Source organism: Colletotrichum phormii (assembly GCF_030913505.1).
Source record: "Colletotrichum phormii strain CBS 102054 chromosome Unknown BDP81scaffold_6, whole genome shotgun sequence".
NCBI classification, from domain to species: domain Eukaryota; kingdom Fungi; phylum Ascomycota; class Sordariomycetes; order Glomerellales; family Glomerellaceae; genus Colletotrichum; species Colletotrichum phormii.
In genome coordinates, this window is record NW_026851448.1 from 87,818 (window position 1) to 106,549 (window position 18,732).

The window sequence follows — 18,732 nt, forward strand, 5'->3', positions numbered from 1 at the left end:
AATTCTAGGAAGTCCCTCCTTTTCTGGGATTACACACTATGGTTAACGGGAGATGCCCTCGGTGTTGCCGCACGCTTGTCCGGAGCCGGTGCGGGGCAGCACATCATCGCCGAAGCGGTCCCGCGTCCCCTTCGGCATCGGAACACCATCGCACTTGATGCCATCTTCCGCATGAAACACGAAATACCAAGGTGCCAATGATGATGTCGGTAGATCAATGATATGAAGCAAGCTTTACCACTGGGAACACATGCCCGCCCTACAACTACCCACCTCATCATCCATTCGTGTCACTGGAGAGCATAGGCCCTGGTAACGGCGTTGATCCGAGCCAGCAGAGTGCCGATGAAGGCACACTTCACATCCGAACCACCTTCGGATCTCGCGTCCAGTGAGATTGATGATAATGCACAGCGATGTTTCTTATCGCAGCTTCCCCGCATGCAAGTCGCAATGGCGTGAGCCAAAGGATGAATGGCTTCAGTGCTCGCCATATCACGTCGATTGACGCGATTAAGTCTTGTAAGATCGAACTCGACTTGATGCCGTATTTAAATCAGCCTTGACGAAACAGTCGTGATATGAGACACGTAAAATCTTAGATGATATTTACGAGGCCGGGCACTAAGCGCACATAAAGAGAGTACGATCACATACAATGTCTACGACCACCACAACCGAAGCTCAGGCGGAGACGGCGCCTGTCACGCTGACCCTGGCATACGACGACAAGATCCACGATCAGGTATGCCTTCGAAACATCACTCGATGTATGCCGAAGGGAAGGAATTGACGGTGACAATAGTACAAATACGCCCAATACTTGCCAGTGTACGACGAAAAGACATCCTTTCCCCCGCTCAAGCCATTCGCGTTCAACGACCGCGGACTCGTATCGAATAAGAAGAAGTCAAATCTCCTTCCCAAGGACAAGAAAGAGATCACAGCTACGAAGCTGACACCAGTCATTGGCACCGAGATCCGTGGACTGCAACTATCCCAGCTCAACGATAGACAGAAGGACGAACTTGCGCTTCTCATCGCTGAGCGCGGCGTCGTCGTATTCCGAGACCAAGACTTCAAGGACATTAGCATCGAGAAGCAAAAGAAATTCGGGCAATACTTTGGTCCTCGTCACATCCACGTTCGTCTAGCCTTTGCCGTCTCGACCGCGACTTTGTTGACAAGTTTCTAGCCCGTCAGGGCGCATGTCAAGAACCACCTCGAGCTGCACAACATCTACTTGGGCCCGGACAACGAATATCGCAACCGGAGCAAGAGCAACAAGCTCTCGACTATCGGGTACCACTCGGATGTGTCGTATGAGCACCAGTCGCCGGACGTCACAATCCTGACGCTCCTCTCGGTGCCTGAGACGGGTGGCGACACGGCGTGGGTTTCTCAGACGGCAGCGTATGCGCGGTTATCGAGGCTGATTCAGGCCCTTCTTGAGGGGTTGAGGGCAGAACACAGCGGCTTCCCCCAAGCCGACAACGCTCGTCGAGACGGCAAGTTTGTGCGGAGAGAGCCGGTCAAGTCGGAGCATCCCATTGTTCGGGTCCATCCGGTATGCAGGGTCGTCGCAACTTTCATGCCGTGAAATACTCCCTCATACTGATGTCTCCTGTGTCACAGGCCACCGGTCAGAAGGCGTTATTCATCAACCCAGGCTTCATAAAAAGGATTGTCGGTCTTCGGGATGAAGAGTCAGATGCGCTGTTGAAACTCTTGTTCAAGGTTCGTTATAATACCATCAGGGGTTCGGCCTCTGTTAATCAAAGAAAAAGCACATCAACCACGGCCAGGACTTCCAGGTCCGCGTCAAGTGGGAAGAGGGAACTGTCGCGCTCTGGGATAACAGAGTGACGGCGCACACTGCCATCTCAGACTACAATGTCCACAACCCACAGGAAGGGCTGCGACACGGCTTCCGGATCACCACTTTGGCTGATAAGCCGACGGGGGTCAATGGCTTAGAGTCCACATGGTAGGTTGCATAACAGCATTCGGTCCGTTCAACCCAGATCACGTAACGCTTGGGTCTGCAATTTGGACGCGTCTGAAAGTGCCGATGAGCTGTGTCGGCAACATTGAATTTTCGTCGGGACTGGTCGGAACCGCAGGGAGAGCCATGGAAGGTCGGGAGTTGAAACGGGAAGAATGATTGTTGCGGGAGGAAGCACAGCGGTCCCTGCGTTCCCGCGATTACAACCCAGGACGCCCCGGCAGCTCAGTGACAGAGCAACGCCTGGGGGGTTTACGGAGCAGTCGGATCTGTGCGCTCTATCGTGAGATACAATAATAGGTATAATAGGCGCGCATAGTAATGTAGAGAGATACCGCAGTGCGACCGAGAAAAGTGGACGGCGGCGATTATCAAGAAATGTGTGTATGGCTGTAAAATGTCGGATGGATCAAGATGGAGATGAACCAGTGCAAGTGAATGGCGAATGTTGGGGCTAGGCACGTGGCTGATCCGATAATCAGTCACTCGGGGCGGAGGGATCGTCCCCTGATTGTCGAGTTTTGATTCCTAATCGAGGCCCAATCCTTTTCTTCTCGTACCGGCTGGAAAGCTGGTTGTTCTAGAAGCGACGCGTGATAGGAGTGGAGATTCGGTATTGTCGATGTGTTGCGCAGTTCAGAAGTTCGTGTTTGGCCAGGCTGAAAAATACAGTTCGTGATGAGTGCGTGACTGATGGGCAGAAAAACTGTGCAGACAAATAAGCCGAGGCACGATCCTTTTGCTTAGGCGTCGCCGAACCCCATGGGAGCCTCATGACCTTCTCTTACGACTCCTCTTACGAGAACGGAGAGACCAAAGAAGAGTCGAGACTCGGAATGGTGCGCGCGGGGGGGAACGGGGGCGCGATGATGATGTGGTTGGCCGTTGGCGGCACCGGCGTCGTAGCGGAGGCCGAAACAATGGGGACAGTGTGAGACCCCTTTCATTCGCATCTCGTTCCCCGGAAGGGGCCCCGAATGATCCATTGAAGAGAGAAAAGAATACCTCAGATCTGGGAGCCCCGAGGGAAAGACGGCGTGGGTTGAGTGGTTCGGGTGGGTGGGATGGAGGATTGGAGGGGGAAGTTGGCGTCGGTTCTCCCTCGGATGGCGACCGACAGACCGGTTAGACCTGTAGAAAAGGGCAAGAGACTCAGAGTTTTCTGGAGCTGGGGGAGAAAAAGAGAGACCGTGACACGCTGCACGCGCAGCAGGAAGGGCAAAAGAATGGAGATTTCTGGAGAATATTTGGGGCTTGGCTGGAGATTCCGGAGACTCTGGAGGTTGAGGGGAGAGAAGGGCCGAAAGAGAAGCCCCCGGACGGAGAAGTTGACGACAACGACAAAACCTGAAGAACGGAAAGCCGGAGGTGGGCCGAAAAGATGTCGCGGCGATATCTTTTTCCAAAACCTCTACCTTACTTCGCGAAGGCTCTTTCCATTTCTTCCTGTGTTTCTTTTTGACGACGTCATCTGATGTTGGCGGGGCTGATTGAATTTGATACGTACTGATTTGTGTGAGGAAGGAACTTGGGAGGATGTGTGACAGGGGGGGCAACTGCTGTGGTTCAATCAAGATTTCTTTGGCCCCGTTCACCAGAGCTTGTTTGGCTGTGTCTCTCATCACCCAAGACTTTTACCGAAACTCGAGGAAGAGGCTCTCCTGTCCTTGGCTTCCATTTAGGTACGGATAGTGCCTTCACTTTGCAGGCGGTAGCCCATTTCAGGTTCGAATTGCAAGGGAAAGTAGAGCCAAACGGACCAAGTGCATTCGGCAGGAAGGTAGCGATCGGGACCTGCCTTGTGAAGTTGCCTGGGATGACTGCATGTCGCGTCATCGTGCCTTCCTACTGGTGCGCAATTGGCAGTGATGTGGGCAGCAATTCCGGCAGCGCCTGCCGTCTTGAAGCCGCGGCACCATTCCGTCGTCCATCCAGGGACTCGCCTCATGTATCTTTTCATAAAAGCAATGCCTACCCGATACATCCCGTGTCATATCACGATGGCCTCATTTCATCGCCCCTCTTTCTAGGTACTTGGTACCGTAAGGTGATGGGAAAGAACCTAGCTTCTACCTAGACAGAAGAGAAGAGTCACGTGTGTTGCTCTCCTCGCCACCACACGACATTCCACAAAGCTCCAATTGACAGAAGTCTGTTAATCATAACTTACGATCACCTCACAAATCCATCAAATTCTAAGTTGCTCACTTCTCAAATCCCAATTCTGCAATCCGAATGTCCCTTGGAAGAATCTCCAGAGAATTCGACCACCTGCTCGTGTAGTGTACCCCGGCCCCGGTTCCTCCGGCACGCCCTGTACGTTAGTGTACCGGTACGGATACTTGTACAAGAACGCCTCCACTGGTACCACACACCAAGTTTATGCGCAAAAGATACTTTGCATTATAAAACGGCCTTGGGCGGATCCGACAGCAAGCCGCTTTCATCTTTACATCATCTCACGCCCCCTTGTTTCCCACAAAACGCACCTCGTCCACCAACGTCATCCAGCCGTTGCTCAATCTCACGACTTTCTTCCACGCCGTGCCAGGGAACAATCGATAGACCATGTTATCCCCGGCCAACGCTGTCACTGGTTTCCCTGGTCTGTTTCCACAATTCTCAAGAATCCCATGATTCTCATCCCTAGAGCCGCACATTGGTAATCTGATGCACACCCTACAGTAAACCGTACACTACGGGTGGTGTACTAGGCCTACATAGTTCGCCCACGTATCCAATTGCATCCACCGAATCTCCATCTTCTTCCCCTCGGCTTCCTTCTCGTCTCTGAAGTCTCTTCTCTCTTCCTGACACTAGAAAAGATGGGGAACGGGCCGATTCCTTCAACCTGGAGACCCCGGGCCCCGGACGGCAACACCTCGGTGGCACACGGTGGCACACGGTGGCACCGCCGTCCATCCCAAGTCATCGGGCACGCTCTCTCTCGTCTCCCTCGCACATTGACTCCAAGGCCTCGGTCCTCTCTTGACGTCACGCCCCTAGCCGACTGAGACTGGACGCCCCCAACTCTGCCCACCCATTCAGCAGCACAAGCGTACTGCGCTTGCGAGCGGCTCTCAATCCTCGTCTCGTGTGTCGATCAACGGAAACATTCATATAATACTGCCCGCCATGTCCTCCCAAATACGGCCTTCTTTGTCTCGGACGAACCATCGTTGGCACATCTCTCCATCACCTTCATCACACATCACCACCAACAATAACACAGAAATCGTCGCCCAGCATGGGGTTCTCGACGATTGAGTTCGACAAGTACAATCCTTCCTCCGAGAAGGCAAGCGATGCCCGCCAGGACCTCGCCCACCTTGACTACTCCCCGTTGAAGCGCATCTCGGGGCGGTCATGGGCTATGGGTATTCTCATCTCCATGGGCGGCATGGTTTTCGGCTATGACACGGGTCAGATCTCCGGATTCCTCGAGATGCCCGACTTCCTCGACCGGTTCGGCGAGCACAAGTCCGACGGCTCCATCAAGTTCAGCAACGTCCGCTCCGGTCTCATTGTCGGTCTCCTCTCCATCGGCACCCTCATCGGTGCCTTGTGCGCTGCCCCCATCGCCGACAAGTTTGGTCGCCGGTACTCCATCTCCTTCTGGTGCCTCATCACCTCCATCGGTTTCGTTATCCAGATTGCTACCGACAGAGCATGGGAACAGATCATGGTTGGCCGTTTAGTCGCTGGCTTCGGTGTCGGTGCTCTCAGTCTCATTGTCCCAATGTTCCAGGCCGAGACTGCGCCGCCATGGATTCGTGGTGCCCTCGTTTGCGCCTACCAGCTCTTCATCACCCTCGGCATCTTCCTCGCCGCTTGCTTGTAAGTGCATATCCGATACCCAACTAGCAAGACATGAGCTAACAAAGAATAGTAACTACGGCACCGTCACTCATCTCGAACACAACTCTGGCTCCTGGCGCATCGTCATTGGTCTTGGTTGGCTCTGGACCATCATCCTTGGCGTCGGCATCCTCGCCTTCCCCGAGACTCCTCGTTATGACTACCGCATGGGCAACGTGGAGCGTGCCAAAAGCACCCTCTGCCGAGTATACGGCGCCCCCGAGAACCACTACAGCATCTACATCCAACTCGAGGAGATTGAGAGCAAGCTCCGAGCCGAGTCACAGATCAAGGGCAACGCCGTCCAAGAATTTTCTGGCATGTTCAAGGCTCCGAAAATGGCCCAGCGTATTGCCTTGGGTTGTGGACTGCAAATGCTCCAGCAACTCACGGGTGCCAACTATTTCTTCTACTACGGCACCACCATTTTCTCGTCAGTGAACATCAACTCTTTCATCACGCAGATCATCCTGAACGCCATCAACTTCGGAACCACTTTCATTGGTCTCTACATTGTTGAGCACTATGGTAGACGCAAGTCGCTGATGGTCGGCTCCGGCTGGATGTTCATCTGCTTCTTGATCTTCGCATCCGTCGGTCACTTCAGCCTGAATCGCGATGACCCCCAAAGTACCGTCGGCCCTGGCATCGTGCTCATCGTTTTCGCTTCTCTCTTCATTCTGGGCTTTGCCACCACTTGGGGACCTATGGTAAGTCAAAACACCCACACTTTCCACACTTAGCAAACCAAGTACTAACTTCTTTAAGATCTGGACCATCCAAGCCGAACTCTTCCCGTCAAGATACCGCGCCAAGGCCATGTCTCTCTCCACCGCCAGCAACTGGATCTGGAACTTCTTCATCGGCTTCTTCTCGCCCTTCATCACTGGTGCCATTGACTTCCGTTACGGTTACGTCTTTGCCGGATGCAACCTGGTTGCTGGATTTGTCGTCTACTTTTTCGTCATCGAGGGCCAGGGACGTACCTTGGAGGAGATTGACACCATGTACTTGGAGGGTGTCAAGCCGTGGAAGAGCACCCAATGGGTACCTCCCTCTGCTGAGGAGATGCACCGCATCCGCCAGAAGGCTGGAACAGACCTCGACGCCAATGCCAGTGATGGCGGCGTGCAGAGTGAGAAGGGAGAGCAGCCCAAGAGCGCTCTCAACGGAACCTCTCATCAGGAGAGAGTTTAATGCGAGGAGGTTTATGGCTCCCAACCAACGCAATTGTGTTCCACCCGCAACACTATTGACGAAGTTGGAAAATTCTCTGGCTAATCTTTACATCTAATGAGTTTGCATGGCACGGCGTTGAGGCATTGAAAGCGGGCAATACCGCTCACATTATGATATTTTTCGCAATATACCAAAATCAATATACTACTATTAAGACTACCTTCATTGCATACTCAATCTCCCAACGTGACATTCAAGCTTCTGAGACAGCGCCTAGTCGCCAAGCAGTACAAACGCCCGGCTCGCCCTGGATCTTTCACATCGAGACGGTCCGCTCCCAACGTCACCACAATCCTAACGAGAATCCTTCCGGACTGGCACCCCGCGAATTCATCCTGCGGGGTCTAATGCACACCCACCAACGCCCGCCATTGGAGCCAACACACCAAACCACACCGAACCACACACACACACACACACACACACACACACACACCCCGTCGAGATCCGAGTAAACAGCTCTTTATCGTTGAGGTGATCGGCAATAGGGACATGCATGCATGCCAATTGAGATGAATCATTAATTTGGCATCCTCCCCCCTCTCACTCACCGTCAAAGACATCTTCGGTGTGAGTTTGACGTCAATTGATCTTGCAGCAAGAAATGTCTTCATCGCCTAGGTACGGCTCTCACTGGCACCAATTCCCTTCCCCTACGTAACCCGCTCGCGATCGGTGTGGCGCAGCATTCGATCGAGTCCTATCCGCGGGCAGTCCAGTTTGATCGAGCCGAACATATCCAACTGACGAACAGAAGGGGGAAGAAGCACCCCCCGCCTGGTAGAACGCGCAGATAATCGCACTCACCGACAGACATAGATCAAACTTCCATCGCATCACAGACGCAGCCAAACACTCCGGTACTTTTTGCACGTTCGTCACGTAATTGTTGAAAGTAGCATTCCTGCAGGGCATTTTGCGATATACACGGACACGCATATATCTTTCCATAAGGTAACAATTCACCAGCTCTAACGACGTGCTGGGATCGATTCTCTCTAGTCTTGACAAAGACGGAGCTTCACACGAAAATTCAAGGCACAAGAAAAGAGAAAATCAACTTGAAATTTGAAGTTGACCCAAGGTTCGGTGCGACAAATGTGGAAAAAGAAGCAAAAGAGCAATCCGGCTCCTCGGCCACCGGAAGGCACCCCAGGCTCCACACCCGAAATCACCGCCAAACGGGCAGACTCCGCTTTCCCATCCGAACCCGATTCCTCGGCCCCTCTCCCGGCCCATGGCACCGATTCCATCCCAGAAGCCGCCGGCATCGCCACGGGCCTAGGCCTGAACCTCGCCCTCCCATCAAACACCCCACCACCACCATCCTTCCCGACCCAGGACACATGCCTAGCGCACCTCCGCCTCCTAACAGCCTTCAACCGCCTCAAGACGGAGACGGGGTACCGCGATGGCCTCTGGAATATATGGGATGTGCGCGCCGACAACAATACCCGCGATGGTGACAGCAACGGCAACAACAACAACCCAGAAAACAATCACAATAACCCACGAATCTCTTCGCGCAGGTAAGTTCCGCAACGACATCCAGGCTTCGATGAATTCCAACCACGCGATACCGGGAACAATCCTCGACCTCAATACAGGCCTGCCTACCAAAACCTCTACAGTACGGCTCAGACGACACATCAGTGAAATGTCCAGACCGGTTCTTCCCCACGCGCCTCGCCCGTCGCGGACTCATAGTCCACGCCGTCGAGATGTTCAAACCCGGGAGCAAAGTCCCGCCAAGTAGGATGACCATCCGAGATGCCATGGAAGAGAACTTTACCGGTAAATATGCAGATCCCAAGAACCTGCGTGGGGTGATGAGCCAGCCGGGCCATGAAAAGATGACGGACTACCGTCCGAGTCTAGATGCGAGGCGGCAGACGAGGAAGATGATGTCGCGGTACTAGGAGAACTCGTCGCCATTTTCTATTGACCTCGTAGGATGTGTGATGCGCCAGGCGACGTTTACCGAGAAGATGTGCAAGGTGAGGGCTCTCTCTCTTCACATCGTGAGCTGGCTAGTTGGCTGATCTTGACAGCTCAACTGAACTGGTTACACTTCCCTACAGCGCGGGACATCATGGCGAAACTTTTGAACAAGTACGCCCGCTTCGTTGAGATTATCGCCATTGCCTCGTCTACAGAGGACAAAGGCTCCGTTCCGACACTTGATGTCGACCTGGCATGGCACACGCACCAGCTCTCTCCCCAGTCCTACTTCGACTTCCCACTCGCAAAGACGGGGACGTTTCTAGATCACAATGATAAAGTCGACGAGGACAAGCTGAGCACGGCCTTTGAGTGGACAAGTAAGACATACCAGGAAAAGCACGGCGAGATCTACTCGGAATGCAAGTGCTGGTACTGCGAAAGTGAGTGTTCCTATCAGTACCACCCCAGAGCACCATCATCTTGATCCGTCGCATCGCCGGTCAGAGCTAGAAGTCGTGATATCGCATGTCCTCGCTGCTCGGCGCACTCCGATGTTGTTAGCAACAACAATCTTGGCCGTGATTACTGACTGCAGATGCGTTATCTATCGCCGTCAGGGTGATGACCTTGCCCACGACCAAGATGTTCGGAATAGGCAAGGAGGAAAAGCGTAAGGCATCTTGCAACCACTACACTTCCCCGCGCCCCCATGTGTGCCTGTGTTACTTTTAGATCCAGCCATACTTACTTACCAAACCCCTGCTGAGCGTACATGTACCTCAGTTCTCGAAGCATGGCATGCAGCCTCCAAGGTCAACAATGTGCCCATGCCGCCAGCCGCCGAGTCTGCGCATGTCTCATCGCATCCGGCTGTGCACACCAACGAGACGACAGCGCAGCGAACAGCAACACGTCCCTTACGCCTCGAGTACAGGAACACACTAGAAGCAACGCATTCAAAGGCGCGCAAGAGGGCAAGCGAGACATTCAAGGCGGACTCTGGGAAGCGCATGGGGCCTCGCGGTGAAGATAAGACGTCATTCTGGGGTAAAGATGTCGCCGTGGACGGTCCTTGGGCATCGGTCTTGGCCGCCGTCACGACGAGTTCCATGTATCCCGTTGGGCCAGGCTTCGCCAACATGGGGCCCGGGGTTGTAGGCAGCTGCGCAACGGGAACGTGTGGAGGAGCTACTGGTTGCGGCTCCGAGTTGCTGGGCATGTGCTCGGCAGGGTGTGTCGGGGTGAGTGGTCCTTCTTCGTTTGGTCAAGCTTATTACGTTCTGCGGGATATCTCCCTCCCCTGTAATCTTTCCTTATCGCTGCCGAGGCTTGAGGCTGTCCTGAATCTTGACTGATATCCAAGTTACGGCGACAGAGTGCCTGGTTTGGCGGAAAGGCCGGATGTACAGGTATGGGCGAAGGCGGGTTTGACATCTGAGAGAAGGTCAGACTGTCAGATTGTCGATAAGACATGGAGGCTAGGCGGGGATAGTAGTCGGCCGAGATATTCTCCATGATAATGAGTGGCGTGTGTGTGAAGCTGTAACTTGGTGCCGCTTAAGCTTAATCAGATGCAAGGTCCGATCGAAGGTCGGGATGTGGGTTTTTGCGTCTTGCCATGCTGGGGAGGTCCGCCTCGCACGAGTAATGGGATAGCTAGCTCGTGCCAGCCTATGGGGACGGGCACATCTGCTTCGAGGTATGGCGGAAACTATGTTTGATGGCCAAGCAGCGAATCCGAGCCCATGCTGTACACCGCTTTGGGATGACGATCGCTATCAGCGCTTGCGCAGGCCTGCTTGGCTGTCGTAAATGTAGTCCAACCAGCGGTCGAGATGGCTTCTCCAGGTTTGCGGCGTTGCGGTGTCGAGTGGTGATCCGGATCTACCCTCCCGTCGACCTGCCTCTATTCGTCTGGCGTGAGACATTGGGCTTCGATGTTTGTGTGCTGCAAGTCTGTGAGCCTGCAGCCCGTGGGTTGCCTCGTTTCGATTCTCGAGACCCTGAGAGGTTGCTATCACGACCGTCACTCCGAAGCGCAGGGTCGCGGGCTTCCTCTTGACCACGCATCATCGGCAGCTGGCCCCAAACAGGAAGGTTCGTGAAAGACCCCGTGCGCTATTGTTGAAGGAGCCGGGACATGGAGGGGTTGACGTGCAGCGGACAAGACCAAGATGGAAGACAGATTGACAGAAAGACCGGGAATCCGCAGACGAGCCATGTCGCTTTTCGCAGGTGATTGACAGGGACCGATAAGATAACGTGCCGGTGCCGGGAGACGTGAGTGGCTGGTTCTCGACTCTCGTGAGCTTGGCATTAAGGTTGGGAAACTTGGGACGGACCAGAGCTTAAGGTTGACGAGAGAGCGGGAGCCGTAGCACGCCGTGCATCGGCACTCAGAGACCAGGGAAGTTGACCATTGTTTAGATTACCCCGCCAATAACACGAGAGATAAAGGCACACGGAGCTGTCAGCTCGTCCACAGAACCCTGTGGTCCCCCCTGCGAAGCCCTACGAGACGGTCGCTTTGGGCCGTACTGTGGCCGGACAGAGTGCCCCTTTTCAGAACAGCGCGCCGTTTCAGCGACTCAATGCCGCATCGTTGACGGGTTCCTGGAGGGTCGGGCTGGAGATTAAGACATCAGGTAGATAATCGTGGGGTCGGACGGCGTGGTGACTGGCTCGACGGAGCTGCAAACGACATGAAGGTGGGGTTCGACGTTGTACAAGCGAGGGAAACGCAGTCTTGGGAACTCTCGCGACCCGCCGACGAGGGAGTCCTTTTGACGACAAACGAGATAAACAGGAAGGACGTCGACGGAGGATATAAATCACGGCAGATCTCCCGCTTTGGAGGATTTGTTTCTGCTTCAACGTCAGTGTCAAGCAACCCGTTCACCACATCACTCCAGCCTCCATCCCAGTCTTCTCACCCGGTCTCATCCATCCGTTCTTCGCTGCCGTCACCATGAAGGTCAACGCTGCTTTGTTCATGCTCGCCGGCGCGGCCGTCGCCTCTCCCGTCCCGGCCCCGAACCCGGTCGCTGCGCCCCTGCCGATGCCCACTCCCGTAAGTCCGAATCCTCCGTTGTTGGCCCGTTGCCGAAGCCGTTTCTGACACTTGCATACAGCCTGGCATCCCCACCGCCGCCTCGGCCAAGACCCAGCTCGCTGCTCTGACCGTTGCCGCCTGGACCAACACCGGCACCTACGACCGTGACCTGTTCCCCACCTGGGACACCATCTCCGGCACCTGCAACACCCGCGAGACTGTGCTCCAGCGCGATGGCACCAACGTCGTCGTCAACTCTGCCTGCTCTGCTACCAGCGGTACCTGGAAGAGCCCTTACGACGGTGCCACCTGGACCGCCGCTAGCGATGTCGACATTGACCACATGGTCCCCTTGAAGAACGCCTGGATCGTAAGTCTGCTCTGTGCGCAATGTTAGAATTAAAGGTGCATATTAACATGGGACGACAGTCTGGTGCCGCATCGTGGACCACTGCCAAGCGTGAGTCGTTTGCCAACGATCTCACCCGCCCCCAGCTGTGGGCTGTCACGGATGAGGTCAACCAGTCCAAGAGCGACAAGAGCCCCGACTCGTGGAAGCCCCCTCTGACCAGCTTCTACTGCGTCTACGCCCGCTCCTGGGTTGCGGTCAAGAGCTACTGGGCCCTCACCGTCACCTCTGCCGAGAAGACTGCTCTCACCTCCATGCTCAACACCTGCTAAGCGGGTTGAGTTTTGGGTAACGTTGACGCGAGCGAATGGATTTCTTTAGCGTGTCGTGTCCCAGTGTTTCTGTTTCGGATCCGATGATCGTCTGCGACTAGGGCCCAATTGGGTGTTTTGTCTATACAATTTTTTCACTTCTCACCATTCCAAATTTTCTTCCCAAGGGGGACCACATCGATTCGAGACCGTCGGGAGGTTTTGGATACACAGAGACACAGAGGATGTGCTGGTGGATGGTCGAGGGACAGGTTCGCTTGGCACCAGTTACGAGACGACTTATGATGGATTTGATGCAGATTGATGCGAGGGGCGAAGGGACAAGTCCATTGTTGCAGGATGTCTTCTTTCTGAGGCCGTGCAAAGGGGGACGAAAGATGCAATCTACTAATTACATGTTAGTCACAGTAGTCTAAGTCCCGCTAGGACGGAACACCCAAAAGAAATGCAAAAAGCAGATTAAAAACAATGAACAAGGACGGACCAGAGAAGCCAAGCGAAGCATCCTAAGGAGCTTTGATGCAATCGGTGGTTGTTTTACTCACTTGACACCAACAGCATCTGCGGAAGGTAATTGTAGTGCAGCTCGAACGGACGCATCCTATTCCCAAGACACGAGACGGCCAACCATCTTGGCGCCTCGGCTGGCGTAGATCGGCTGCAATTCCCCCTGAGATGTAGGGCTGGGCACGATGCTGTGTGGCTGCTTGCAACTGTGGCTACCCCAAAGGAAATTAAACGACCTTGCATCCAAGATTGCCGAGACTGTGGGCGTGGGTAAAGATCATCAGATTTCATGTCGGTTTAAGCGTAAGACATTGTTGACGGGGGAAGATGTCGGCCGAGGGCTGGGAATGGGACATTGTGGATGTTGCCAAGGGGGGATGGACGTCTGCAGTCGAGTGGCAACGGCGTCATGAGCGCGCCCCTGGCAGGACGAATCTGTCAGGAGACGAAGTGGTGATGTGGTTTGCAAGGAATGAAGAGGTTGGCAAACTTTAGAGTTGAGCTGGAGAGGAAACAACATGACGAGGGTTGTGTGAGACGGAAACGGCGCCAATCTGACGATTCAAACACGAGATGGGAAGGAACCACCTGGATGCGGAGGGTTTGGCGTGGCAGCAACGGCGCGACCGGACACGAGCTGAACGGCAAGAACGAGGTACGTACCCACACTATGAAGTGAGGCGAAGGGCAAGACCGACTGACTTACTGACTTACTGAGGGAGGTGCAGCGCTGCAAAGAGAGAGGAAGCTGAGGTAATCGATGTAAAAGTCCCCGCTTGCGGCAGCCACTGAGGGTCCCTGAAGCCAAACCAGACGGCTGGGGAGAAGGTGAGGGTGCACACTAAGGTGTGTATTTCTCCACACAGTTTTTCAGCAAGAATACTTGGACCCTGCATTAGCGTCACTTTTCATCACTGGGAAGTTGCCCAGCCTCCCATCCGCTGCCCTCCTTCCTGCCAATAGCCAATAGGTGAAGAAGGTGCGCTTGGCAAGCGCGGATTCGTTCAAGCGAAAAGGAAGGCGCCCAGAAATGGAAGCAGACTAAGGCAGGAAGACCACCATCGATTTGCAGCGATTCTTCGTGTCATCTCACGCTTACTGCCCCTAATGCAGCAGGAAAGAAACACAGCCATCTTCTCCATGTCTTGGATGCACCGTAAATACTGAGGCCCTAGTGGTCTTAGTCTTTCCAATGAGGTAGATGTCTCTCTCCCCGGTGCCCGGCTTCACCGTTGCCCGTCTGCTTTCATCTCTGCTCGTGTTCACGCCCCACGCTACTAAGGTAAGGTAGGTAAGGTACATTCGTGATTCGCTTTCTTCACTTTTGGTCGCCTAGAATTCGCCAGCCTCCCGTTTACTGCTTCCCAAGCGGCGGCTTCGACCTAAACTTAGAGACACAGCGTCCGTTGCCGTCCTTTCACCTGTTTTCTGTGTTCCTTGGCCTCCCACCTGCCCAGTGCGCTAGTTCCTTTCTTCCATCCTCTAGCCTTTCCTTAATTTCTATATTTGGGACTTCCTCCTCGGATCACCTTCCGTGGTTGTTTACTCGTCTTGTGTTACCTTACATTTCAACGTCGATATCTACCCTTGCTCCCGCTCCTTTTCTGCAGCAAAATCGACCTCAACGACAATCACTCACAGCCTCAACCTCAACCTCACCCTCGCTCTCCTCACCACACCTCCATCACCACAGCCCAAAATGATGCGTTACGCAGCCTTGACTCTGGCCGCTGCTGGCCTGGCTTCTGCCCAGACATTCTCCGCTTGCAATCCCGTCAAGGGTGACAGTATGTTATCTTCCCCAACACCCAGTCCACTTACACCAAGTTGTGGATTTCCACCTCATTTGACAATGCTAACATCATCCCTCAGCCTGCCCTGCCAACACCGCTTTTGGCGGCGAAGCCAGCTATGATTTCCGCACCGCCAAGAACATGAACGACCTGGAGTCCTTCTTCATTGTCGACGGCGGCGTCAAGTACAACCCCAAAGTCCTGTCATTCTCCGCCGACACGGGTTGCGAAATGACCATCTTTGAGGAGAACAACGCCCCGACTCTCACCTCAAAGAACTACCTCTTCTTCGGCAAGGTTGAAGTCGAACTACAGGCCGCCCCCGGTCGCGGCATTGTCACTAGTATTGTCCTGCAGTCCGACGCCCTCGACGAGATCGATTGGGAGTTTGTCGGTGCCGACCAGACCCACGTTCAGACCAACTTCTACGCCCTCGGTGTCAATGACTACACCCGCGCTCGCTACTACGAGGTTCCTTTCAACCCCATGACCAGCTTCCACACTTACACCATTGAGTGGACCAAGGAGTCCATCGTCTTCTCCATTGACGGAAAGGTCTACCGCACCGCCACCCCCGCCGAGGGCAACTACCCGCAAACTCCCATGCAGCTCAAGCTCGGTACCTGGGTCGGCGGAAAGGGCACTGCTCAGGGCACCATCGACTGGGCTGGTGGTCTTGCTGAGTGGAGTCAGGCTCCCTATGCCGGCCACTACCGCTCCCTCAAGGTCTGGGACTACGCCGGAGGTGACAAGGCTGGTGCCAATCAGTACGAGTACTCCAAGGGCTCCGACGGAAAGTGGCAGAGCATCCAGATCGTCGGTGCTGGCGAGAAGAGCGGCAGCTCTGGCAGCGTTGGCGATGCCAGCAATGTTGGCAGTCCCAAGGGCGACAAGTCCAGCGACAAGAGCGGCAACAACAAGGCCCAGCAGTCCGACGTCCCGACGCAGAGTGCTAAGAACACCACCACCATCATCGAGACCTCAACCACCAGCGCCCCGGTCCCGTCCTTGACTGTCGCCGCCAACACCACGACCACTCATGCTAACAGCACTTCGTCGACCCTGACGAGACTGGTCTCAAGCTCTGGATCGCCCACTGGATCTGTCAACGCTCAGACGACTCTTCCCTCCACAACTGGCGGCACTCCCGCTCAGACAAGCGCTCCGGCGCCCGCTGCTGCTTCCGCTTTGCAGAGCAGCTTCTTCGTTGCCGGTATCGCGGCTTTGTTTGCTGCCATGATGCTGTGATCGGATCGCCATTACGATCGGTCAGCTTTGCCTGCTTCTTCCATCTGTGCATATGTTTCGGAAGGCGGGCATGTATGTATGTAATTATGTATAATGAAAAGGGACAGGGGCGTATTGGCATTGGGAGCCAGGCTTGCTTATAGATTGCTCTACTAATAATACCACTTTGACTATATTCTTTCTTGTTCAATCCCTTTCCATTCCGTGCCGATGTATAATGAAAGAGTCTTGGCGGATGTCGGCTTCTTGCATGTCTCTATGTCGGATAACGTTACACCGCTGCCCACCACTTACATAACCTTGGTCACATTCAACTGCGGCTACAACTAAGCGAGCGGGAGTCACATGTGGTTAAGTCACGTGTAGGTACTGATATTAAGAGCTTCATCTTACTTTTTGTTAGAAAAGTCTTCATTTTACTAGAGAATGACGGAAACTCTGTCCCTATAATTGTGTAGTGTCCCATCTAGTGGGAGGCTATCTCGGTCCCTAAAATGCTTTCATAACTCACTACCTTGATAGGAGGGGTTCTTCATTTCGTACTTTTCTGGTGTCGAGGGATCGGTATAAACGGAAATTGGGCTCGCGCTGGGAGAGCACGATTTGTCCTTCCCCGTTGCTTGGAGGACATGGATTGGGGTTGATGGGATAGATTTGGGTGTTGATTGCATTCCCCTTTCTAAGTTGATGAACAATGAACTGTTTCCATGTCCTTTCGCAGTGAAGTTTAGGGGGTTTTCCCTTACGGTCAGGTAGACGGTATTTCTATAGGCATACACTACTCCATGTTTATCCATTTTGGCCTGGTGAAGCGGATTAGAGTAGAGAACTCTAAAAGGTTCTACTCTCGTGTCTCGACCCTCTGAATCCTTTTGGATTCATCCATATGTCTAGGACTTTACCTTTTTTCTCTAAGACGGGACGGCAGAGATGGAAATCCACTGGTCTTCTTAAACCTTGACAGTCTTAACCCGGATTGAATGCTCTCAACTGAAACACATTGCTAGAACGAAGACATCGTGGAGTGGGCCAAGGTAAGTAGACAACCTGGATGGGAACTTTCTCCATAGATGTGCCGTGTTCTGAGCCGCAAATTTATAGGACTTTGGTATCATGGCCGGCCAAGCTGTGGCTGGGCTGGCTTCATCTGTGGGACTTCGACAATTTGACTTTCACGATCCCGCGGGACCGGAAGAAAATGCTCAAGAACCATTGAGGTCGTGGACACAAACTGGACCCCTATCTCCAATCCTCCTTGAATAGTCTGATGGTAGTTGCTACTACGCTTTTCCTTTCCTCTCTTCACTGTATCGGAGAAAGGGACAGTGTTTACTAGACATATCGTCGTTAAGCCAGTTGGATTGATGGTAAGTCAGACATCACTCATCTATCCTTCTCCTAATTTGTACTTACCTCCATCTTTCCTATTCAACTGTGAATATCACAAGCACAGTCACCTGTTCTTCTAGAGACAATGGACCATCACCCTCAGCATCCCGCTCCCGAGGGGCGGATCGTGTACTCCCAACCACGACCATATCTCCCCCGCCAAGAAGGCCCCTTGCCGAATTATCGGCCTAGACCGGTGGAAAACGAGTTCGAGGAAGACGAGACTGAGTCTGACGAAGGAAACATCGCCCCCGTCGCACGACACCAATCTCCGCCGCCGGAACTAGCCCAACCGGTCCAAAACCACCACGAGACACCATATCCCAGGCCCCTCTTCTTCCCAGAAGCGACATCAGCCTCTCAGCGCAGACCCGAAGACGCCCTCACAAGCGACGGAATCCACCTCCCTCGCCTCACTCACGGCCCAGCACCCGTCTTTGAATGGGACTCCCCCGTCCCGCCCCCGCGAGTGGATGATATCCTCCGCGAAGTCGACTATAACTTTGGTCCTCCTTGGGCCCGTCGTCGCATCGACGAGCGGACTCTATTCCCGCACGACGTCGCGCTGCGGTATACGCCAGCGCACGGGGAAGAGTACTTTCGCGAGCAAGAGGCCCGGTTCCCGTTGCGACGATATTTCCCGGGCACTCGCCCTTCCGAGGCGGGGAGTAACGCCGCCTCCGCCTCCGCTGTCCACGGGAACGGGTACCGCGCCGTGGGGGATGCGTCTTCGCCGCCGGGGCTGGTGTATCACGGCCATCGCATTCCGGCGCGGGAGCGGGAGTATGACGAGCCCGCGGCTCCTAGGGATCCGCCTCCTGTACGATTCGATGGCCTTGCGGTTCCGCCTGGCACGCAGTTTTATCGCTTGCCGCGTATTGCTGAGCGGGAGTCTCAGGAGAGGCAGGAGGTGGAGGAGGAGGGTTTTACTGGGATATTGAATACGCCCCTGTAGTCTGGCTTCAATCGCTCGTTTGAGCTCACGACCCCCACTGACTCTCTTGGTTGAACTTGCG

At 54.2% G+C, this 18,732-nt stretch overlaps 6 protein-coding genes across 6 annotated transcripts; all 6 read left to right on the forward strand.

Annotated features, from left to right (window-relative positions):
* Nucleotides 1–658: 658 nt before the first annotated feature.
* On the forward strand, nt 659–1,991 carry BDP81DRAFT_315505 (TfdA family taurine catabolism dioxygenase TauD; the record flags this gene model as incomplete). Its single annotated transcript, XM_060584092.1, has 5 exons — nt 659–745; nt 806–1,144; nt 1,196–1,567; nt 1,636–1,737; nt 1,788–1,991. The coding sequence occupies 5 exons, from the start codon at nt 659–661 to the stop codon at nt 1,989–1,991; spliced, it is 1,104 nt and encodes a 367-aa protein (XP_060447215.1).
* Nucleotides 1,992–5,252: 3,261 nt separating this feature from the next.
* On the forward strand, nt 5,253–7,060 carry BDP81DRAFT_447594 (general substrate transporter; the record flags this gene model as incomplete). Its single annotated transcript, XM_060592202.1, has 3 exons — nt 5,253–5,842; nt 5,895–6,573; nt 6,632–7,060. 3 exons carry the CDS (start codon nt 5,253–5,255, stop codon nt 7,058–7,060), a joined length of 1,698 nt encoding a protein of 565 aa, XP_060447216.1.
* Nucleotides 7,061–8,200: 1,140 nt separating this feature from the next.
* On the forward strand, nt 8,201–10,484 carry BDP81DRAFT_392061 (uncharacterized protein; the record flags this gene model as incomplete). The annotated part of the gene is made up of 5 exons (XM_060587652.1): nt 8,201–8,631; nt 9,056–9,099; nt 9,184–9,486; nt 9,830–10,287; nt 10,422–10,484. The coding sequence occupies 5 exons, from the start codon at nt 8,201–8,203 to the stop codon at nt 10,482–10,484; spliced, it is 1,299 nt and encodes a 432-aa protein (XP_060447217.1).
* A 1,530-nt stretch (nt 10,485–12,014) lies between these two features.
* On the forward strand, nt 12,015–12,779 carry BDP81DRAFT_392062 (uncharacterized protein; the record flags this gene model as incomplete). Its single annotated transcript, XM_060587653.1, has 3 exons — nt 12,015–12,116; nt 12,178–12,468; nt 12,528–12,779. 3 exons carry the CDS (start codon nt 12,015–12,017, stop codon nt 12,777–12,779), a joined length of 645 nt encoding a protein of 214 aa, XP_060447218.1.
* A 2,209-nt stretch (nt 12,780–14,988) lies between these two features.
* BDP81DRAFT_315186 (concanavalin A-like lectin/glucanase domain-containing protein) lies at nt 14,989–16,327 on the forward strand (the record flags this gene model as incomplete). Its single annotated transcript, XM_060584070.1, has 2 exons — nt 14,989–15,073; nt 15,159–16,327. The coding sequence occupies 2 exons, from the start codon at nt 14,989–14,991 to the stop codon at nt 16,325–16,327; spliced, it is 1,254 nt and encodes a 417-aa protein (XP_060447219.1).
* A 1,444-nt stretch (nt 16,328–17,771) lies between these two features.
* Nucleotides 17,772–18,671, forward strand: BDP81DRAFT_513891 (uncharacterized protein; the record flags this gene model as incomplete). The annotated part of the gene is made up of 1 exon (XM_060595826.1): nt 17,772–18,671. Exon 1 carries the CDS (start codon nt 17,802–17,804, stop codon nt 18,669–18,671), a length of 870 nt encoding a protein of 289 aa, XP_060447220.1. The 5' UTR covers nt 17,772–17,801.
* Nucleotides 18,672–18,732: the final 61 nt, after the last annotated feature.